Here is an 8,270-nt window from a genome sequence, read left to right as displayed (position 1 = left end):
ATTTTTCTCAAATAAATACAATCTGCTCACACTAAAAAAACAATAAACAGAATGATACAACGTGTTTAAAATGAGGAAAAAAAAATATCCATTGATAACATCAAGTTTTAAGACATGTCCACAGAGAAACTTCAGAAAATACATTTTAATAGGAAGGAACTGGCTGTGTATTTTCTGTTATGCAGCATGTAGAGTTCATGAATATTCATTCCCCAGGGAATAAGGATTTGAGGAAGTGGTGAGAAGTAAGTAGTGATTTAGAGTGTATGCAACCCTCACACTGACTGCTTAATTAGGGCTTTTGTTGTTGTTGTTCATTCACTGTTTGAAGCATGTCTGCTACCACCATTATTTCACGTGTATTTTGAAATTTCAAATGATTTCCTCTATGCTTATGCTCTTTTTTTTTTTTTTAAAAAAAAAAAACCCAAAACAAATCACGAAGCAAATCTATTAAGGCTTCCTTTCTAAGCAATAGTTTTCACCTGGAATTTTGATGCATTTTAAGCTGTGAAGCATTGCAAACTGATTTCCAGCTCTGGGTTTAAATGATATTTAGCTGACTACAGCCTAACTCAACAATCTCATGTCCCTCTCTTTGAAATGAACATCAATATAATCAGAGACTGAATCTCACCCTACTTCTCAATGCATTTCTTCCTTCAGGACTGGAAGGGCTCAGCCCATCCCCAGCCATCAGGCCTCCCAATTTTTCATCAGAACAAAGGTGGGGAGCAGCCTGGGGTAGGTCCAGGCTTTGCATGGCTTCATCCCAAGTCTGGAGGGAATCAGGAGAGCATCTTTGTTTCCCTGGGCTCTGGATCAGACCTTTGTGAGCACCCAAGGGAAGGTCTGCAACCCCTTTCACCCCATGAGCTGAGCAGAGATGCTGAGGCTGTCCCAGTGCTCCTCCTTTTTCCCAAGCCCATTCTTCCTTTTTCTCCAAGAGCTGCATTTAGGGCACAAAGGTGACAATACCCATGTCCCTGTCAGCTTGTGGCCTGGGGAGCTCAGGGCTGCCCATACAGAAGAAAACCCACTCTAGCATCCCATTCTGCTTTGCAGAATTGCTGCCCCTGTTGCTGCAGAATTCTTATTCCTGCAGAATTCTTTATTAAAAATTATTCTTTAATAAGAATTCCTGCAGAATTTTTATTAAAAATTATTCTTTAATAAGAATTCCTGCAGAATTCTTATTAAAAATTATTCTTTAATAAGAATTCCTGCAGAATTTTTATTAAAAATTATTCTTTAATAAGAATTCCTGCAGAATCCTTATTAAAAACAAACAACCCAACCCAACCACTTCCTTGGTGATGTAAATTATCACTTTTATCACGCTGACACAAGAACACCAAAGGAGAGAAGCAGGCTCCTAGAGTCAGCTGCCTTCATCCTGAAACTGTTCAGACTGAGTGATAAAGGGAAATGTTTTGTAAGGTTTTTTTTTTTTTTTTCCTGAACTTATGGCCTGGATCCTCAGTTTGCACACACAAACAAAGCTCTGATTTGAGCACACAGGGTCAGTTTGCATCCACTGGGGACCTGGCTCTGTGCTCAGAGGATTTCAGCATTTGGCTGGAGCTGCCACTGCACTAAAAGTCAGGGTAATGCAGGAAACTTCAGCCCCTGCATTACACTGGGAAGTTTTGGGACACCCTCCCACCTGCTTCCTTGGAGGGAGAGGTGAAGTTCAGTGATCAAGACAACTCTTGATCAAACCTGAACTTTTTAACACACCCAGGTTTGGACCTTTTGGTGCTGGGTGCCATCCTGTCAGCTGCTGCTCTGCTACATTTGGGTTCTGCACTTCGAGTCTTGTGTTTTTCTAGCCCAGCCCTTGAGTTGCAGTTTATTAAAATTCTGGACTAAGAGCTTATCTTTAGCAGATTTCCAGCTTTTTTTTCTTTAATTGGGAAGAAAGGGAAAAATCTAGGAAATGCTGTTTGCCTCCTATATCCTAATTAAGCTGTTGGGATCTGATGCAGCTCACAGTGAAGGCAAGGAAAAGACTCACACACTTTTAAACAGACCAAGTCTGATGTTCTGGGACAAGACACTGAAGTGACATTCAATACACAAGAGTGAGCAGCAATGGAGTGAAAGTGAAGCAGCAATTGTTTTGTATTCTCAACATTTCAATTAAAAGTTTCAAAGGAATATCTTTTTTTTTTATACCCCCACTGACCCTTATGGACATAAGACTACTTAACACAAACCACTATGAGAAATCAAAATGCTAGAGTAAGTTGTTTTTTTTTTGAGATTCTTGACACCTGAAAAAAAAATCTAATTTGAGATAAGACTACAATTGTCAAAATACTTTCCAAACATCCAAAAATATATATTTATGTTTTTTTAAGGAGAGAGTATTTTAACACCTACCTTCTCAAACAGAGTGCTCTTTTCTATATTACTTACTAAAAGCAAAGATCAGCTTGTACAATACTCAAGTTGTGCATTCAGGTTTTGTTTCCTCTCTCTTTCATGCTTCTGTCTAAATAAACTCCTTGTCACTTAACTGCAGGAGGACCTGAGCATCTGCCACTGTTTTGCAGGGACAATATTTGATGCCTCAAATCCCCTCTTGCAGGTCCACAGTGTGAAACAAAAACTCATCCAGAGAATTACAGATACATCAGTAACACTTTTCCTGTGATTGTCATCTCTTGAAACTCTTTGCAGTGAGTAAGCATGACAGAAAACAAGCCAAAAAAAAAAAAAGCTCTTCAGAATGTCTGTACACAGCCAAAAATAGTTTAAATTACAGTTAAAAACTAAAGTGCCAGCAGTAGAGCTGCAGAGGAGCAGTTTCTGCTGTCATTTCATAAATTATCTCCCTGACTTTGCAGTAGACATCCCTGGTATAATAATGCACTTATAAATGACCCACTGTGTGGCACAGAGCCAGCAATGTATAAATCATGGCCAATTGTTATGGATGGGGAGAACCTGCAGATTGCACAGGATGAGCTCCCTGCTGCTGCCTTGATGTCTCTCCCAAATCTGCTTCTTCTCCCAGGCAAGCTCAAAAAAAAAAAATGCAGAGACAAATCCGAGCCCCCAACCTCTTCCTCTTTTTGTTACTGTGTGATTGCTGAATTTTTTGCTTCGTTTAGGAAGGAGGGATTGCAGTTCATCAGCTTTAATTGTTCTGACTGCTGAGAGTGCAGCTCGGTCCCATCCTACTGAAGGTGAGACCAGGCCTGCTGAAAGGATAAACCAAACACAACCCAAACTTTGATCTTGCTTGGAAAAAAGAAGCCTTTGTGGAAGTTGAGCAGCATAAACTTTTGTGCCAGACAAACATCTTAAATGAGGACACTTAACTCTTTCTGCAGGGGGAAAGCTGGCAAGAGAGGGGTACCAAGGATGCCAGAATTTCTTTCCTGCTACTTCTGAACTTGCCTTTGATGGTGTTCATGGGAATACTCAGATTTATAGCCCAAACCAAGGAAAGAACTATGCCTAAAACTCTTTCCTTTCATTTAAGCACATTTTTAAGCACCTTCTCAAAGTGACCCTGTACAAATGTCTGCAGGAAAGCTTTCACACGAGGCTGATGACTCAAGATAATCCTAATAGAAAATAAACCTGCCCTGAAGCCAGTTTATACTATGAACTGCAGTGGATTTTACATTTTCCTATGCAGCAGCTGGTATTGGGATTTTGAAGGCTCTTGCACTAAGAGGACCCTTCTTGTGGTTTCAAAGATTTTTAGCTACAGATGGAAACCTTTCTCCCCAAAACAAAATCCTTTTCCCCAGCAGATAAATAGCATCTTAATAGGGCAAAGCATGCTGTTCCTAAATTAAAGTGTAATGTTTTTTCAGCTCTGCTTTATCTTTGTGACAGATGGCACTTAGGAATTAGGGGAAAGGAAGCAAAGCAAGCTGAATTTCAGCAGCTTTTTGATGTCATCCTTACTTCCTGGAGAAAGCTGCATACTGCAGAATCTCACCAGGGCTCTCAGAAAAGTTCTCAAGAGCCAGAAAGCCACCACTGTGTAAATAACCAGCACAAAGTCTCTTTATAAAAGGGAAAATTCTTTTTTAGGGTCCTCTTTAAATGGCACAAATGCTTTAGGTTGGGTTTGTGCATGAGGGTAGATTTCAATTAAAGGGAAAAAAAAAACCCCTCTAACTTTTAAAATCCTTTCAGTTTGGTTGAAAAAGGTTTATTACATTTCCACAATGGTGCTGGTTTTTGTTTGTAACTGAGGTGAAATTCAGAATTTTCTTCTGGTATGGATCAGGGTCAATCAGTCTTTGCACCCATGGTTATGTCCAGCACAGCTCCTACCACAGTGCTTAATAATCAGAGGAATTCTCTGATGCTGCTGGATTTTCCTTTCCAGCTGGGGGTGATACACTTTACAGGAGGTGCTGAGAACCTGGGGGTTGTGTCTGAGCAGGGTATTAACACAGGGTCCTGAACAAGCCTGCAAATGCTTTGCAAAAGTAGTAGTAAAAAAAAAAAAACAAAATATCCAGTATCCCAAATGCTTGACTTTTACACAGTGCTTGTTGTTTCTAACATGGTGCAGAAGGCAGTGAAAGCTACTGGTGTGAGCTCCATTCAACATGGGAAAATACACCCTGGCCCCTGACTGAGCAGGACCTTCAATCAGAATTTTAGTCTTTTTTTTTTTTTTTCCCCTCAAATCACTCCCTTTCATATTTGCCTACTTGTATGTGAGATTTTTTTTTTTTTTTTTTTTTTGCATGACTGTGGCCATGTGAGAGAGATGCTAGAACAGCTGTTTATGTGATCCACTGAACATCTGATGATTATTTTTCCACTGTCAATAAACACAAGAAAGCAGAGACATTCTCCAACGCTTCAAAAGGCCATGGGGGTTTTCCTTCCTCATGGAGCTTTGCCTATTCCTGTAGTAAGGTTTCTCTCCAGTTAAAGCCTCCAGTTGGTCCGTGTGTGAGGGGGAGGATGGGAGGGTCTGTAAGCTGCCAAACTCCTGTATCTCCCAGTTCTTCACAGGAACAAAACCCCAAGTAGGGAATCTGTGTAGAGAGAGGTGGAAAGAAAGGCAATGAGCAGGGATGGAGCTGTGCAGGGAGGGAGCAGCCCTAAGGGATGGAGTCCTGATGTTCTCCTGAAGCATTTTGCTGTCTTCTCCATCCTTCCCTCTCCCCAAAGTTTATTTTCAAAATGGGATTGTAGGACTCAGGTGTGACAGCCAGACTTTGTATGTGCAAAACCCTGGGGAAGGGAAATTATAGCCTTGTAATGTAGTTGAAATATGGACCAGCTCAAACCAGAGCTGCTCTCTTGCTGACATGGTCCCAAACCCTGAAGGCCAGGACATCAGTGGAAAAAAAAACAAGGATGCAACTCTGACTCAAGTGTCCTTGGGTCAAATATCAGATCTGAAAAGCCCAGAGAGTGCCTGCAGGGCTGGCAGTGGATGGTGCCACCTCCTTAGCCAGGGCTGGAGTCAAGGAATGAAAGCAGGAGACTCCAGTATAATTTGGAGTCATTTTCTCAGATTGTTCACAGCTCCTCAGAGTGAAATGGGAAGAGGTGCCCTGTGAACTGTGGTTGGGGAGTTTTTGGGCACTGTGGGAGAATTGTAGAGCCCCTGGTACCTACAGCAGAACCACTGCAGGTCCATTTGTAGGTGGACATCAGATCCCATGCTCTCTGTTACAGAAATGACACGTTGGGATAAGCCTCTTAACCCCATCTGCTTTACTGCCTGCTGAAACGGGTGAAATTCAGTGAGATTCCATCTGCCTGGTTAAGCAGATTGCAGATTTCTGTTCTCTCTGTAAAACTTTGCTCCTGGGGGGTAATTACCTTTCGGACCATCTGTACAAAATCCTTGGAGTTCTGTGGTGAGAGCCCTTGGAGCTGGCAGGTACAAGCCTCCAGGGAGGAGGCATGGGCCACTATCAGAATGTTATTTCCTGAAATAAAAGTGAGAAATGCAGGCTGAGGAGGGAACTGAAGCCAGCTTGAGAGACTGAGATCATTTAACCCCATTTAAAATGTTCAGAGTGGGTTCAGTTTATCACATTAAATGATGTGAATATCAATGAAATGAAATCAGTGAAGTCTTCCATGCACTTACCTTTGCCTTTACATTCACTGATGATTTCTTTTGTTACTTGGTAGCTTCTACTTATGTATGTATCATAAGATTCAGAAACCACTAACTTGCTGACAGGAATATGAGGTCTGTGAGCAGAAAAACAAGTTTGGTGAATTGGAAGAAGCAGTGAAGTTTGAAGTGTAAGTTATGGTTGATCTGAAAGTATCTATTTCTTTGATCTGAATCCCCAAGCCCCCGAGAGCTCTCTCCTGTCAGGACCACTAGGATGATTTTAAAACTTCAAGACTTGAGATATTTACCATTCCTACATCAGTTAGCTGGGAAAAATAGTGACTTCTTTCCTCTACTGTGGGCCATTTGGTGGAGGCAGCAGGTGATGTGTTTATATTTGTGTTCCTTTTGCAGTGGCATGCAGCAGGAAGGATGTCACTTTGCATTTATTTATGCAAATTTATTTATTTATAAAGAAAATGCATTTTATTTATTTATGCACGTGTCCTTTGATGACATTTCAGGGCTCACCCACAGAGTTAGTGAGTGGCAAGAGAACAAAATCAGGGGCAGCAGGACAAGGGCAGCCAGCACAGTCCCAGCAGCATGAGAAGCCACCAAAAGCCACCAGTGAAACCATCTTTGCCAGGCTGAGGTCTGCACTGGTTTCCAGCTGAGCAAGTGGGCTGGAAGCATCCCTGTCTGTCCCTGAGGAGACAGGAGAGGTGAAGGGAGGGATGTGGAGAATGGGGAAGGCAGATGTGGGCTCTCTGCAGGGCTCAGGCTTGGGTGATGAAGGACAAACTGCTGCTTTGGCCAGCTGGAAAGCTGCATTGCTGGGAAATGTCTGGAATTAATTGGCCTCTTCCCAGGCAAGGGTGTTCCAGTGAGTTGCCTGGTGGGACTCTGGCCAATCCATCAGCTGGAGTAGGTGGATGTGCAGAGAGAGGAAGGAAAAGGCTCTATTTTTGTGCTGTGGTGCAAAGAAAGACCTAATTTCTCCTGTGATCTGGTGGTTCTACACAATTACCCCTGTGAGAGGAGACAGAGAGCACCAGGAGGGCTTCTCTCCCAGTTCCCCACTAACAACTGACCACACGAGGAGGCTCTTTTCTTGTCCTGAGAATAATTTTTATGGCTTCCCAGAAGGAAGGTATTTTCTGAAGCAGACTCTCCTGTGGTCCAGCTGAGTGTTAGCCATGTGATCCCCTTTTCAGGGATAAATACAGTGTCAGGACTTCTATTTAGATACCCTCAGGGTGGTGGAATTTTAGCTGCAGACCAAAAGGACACAGCACAAGTCATTTGCTATAACGCTGTAATTAGGGAGGAAAAAATAGGGTGCTTTTTTTTCTTCTCTTCATTTTCTTAGTTTTTTTTTTTTTAGTGTTTCAGCTGCTTATTCCACTTGAGGATTCTTAAACACGTGGGTGCACTTGTGGGGTACTGGGAAATACCAACGTTTCTGGTGACACCATCAACCACAAAACCCTAGCCACCAAATATTTGTCACCAAGCCCACGTAGGTGGAACTGCTGTGAGTATCTAATAATCTGTGGTTTATAAATGTTTTGTTTTTCTCTGAGATTGCTCATCCAGTGCACAGGCTGGACAGAAAGGGCTGGTGTCTGCAAGAAGTCATGGTGGGACAGGTATTTCAGCAGCAAGGTGCAGTGGAGGACTGGAAATGTGTGACATTTCTGGAGTTTCCTTCTTTGTGGGATCTCTTTGAGTCCTGCTTGTATAAATGAATCCCAAATATGAGAGCAGGAAGCCCAAACAGATCATCTTGTCTGCTCTTTGCCACAGGACTCTCTCTGCTGGGTTTTATTTAGTTTTTCTCTGTGCAGCTCACAGTAAAAAAGCATTTTTGTGAGAGGCTGAGAGGCTCTGAGACTTCCCTGGGGAGTCAGAGGCTTTGATTTTCCCTCCCAACTCCACCTGCAGGTTGCTCCCAGCAGCCCCTCAGGATTTGTTGGCAATGATTTTGGGAATACAGAAGTTTGGCCATGTGGCTGGCTAAAAGGCAAGCAGCAGAGGCTGGCAGCAAGGCTGAGAGTTTGGGATCTGGAGCCTGAGCAGGCAGCAGGAGTGGTCTGGGCAGCTGTAGGGATGGCTGGGAAAAATGCTGGGATCTGGGAAGGTCAGCTCTGTACCTTGGGGACAGAAAGCTGAGAGAATTCTCTTTGTGTTTCCTTCTCCTGCA

At 42.7% G+C, this 8,270-nt stretch overlaps 1 protein-coding gene across 2 annotated transcripts in view; it reads right to left on the bottom strand.

Moving 5' to 3' along the window:
- Positions 1 to 2,100: 2,100 nt before the first annotated feature.
- UBASH3B (ubiquitin associated and SH3 domain containing B) overlaps positions 2,101 to 8,270 on the bottom strand; it is a 64,735-nt gene continuing 58,565 nt past the window's right edge. For both annotated transcript variants that reach the window (XM_071769210.1, XM_071769209.1), the window contains exons 12-14: positions 6,092 to 6,198; positions 5,818 to 5,927; positions 2,101 to 5,021 (exon numbers count right to left, since the gene is read on the bottom strand). In XM_071769210.1, coding sequence (XP_071625311.1) covers positions 4,884 to 5,021; positions 5,818 to 5,927; positions 6,092 to 6,198 — 355 coding nt within the window. In that variant the 3' untranslated portion in view covers positions 2,101 to 4,883. The remainder of the gene's footprint in view (positions 5,022 to 5,817; positions 5,928 to 6,091; positions 6,199 to 8,270) is intronic.

This window comes from Heliangelus exortis, chromosome 26, assembly GCF_036169615.1.
Source record: "Heliangelus exortis chromosome 26, bHelExo1.hap1, whole genome shotgun sequence".
Lineage (NCBI taxonomy): Eukaryota > Metazoa > Chordata > Aves > Apodiformes > Trochilidae > Heliangelus > Heliangelus exortis.
This window is presented reverse-complemented; position numbering and strand designations above follow the sequence as displayed.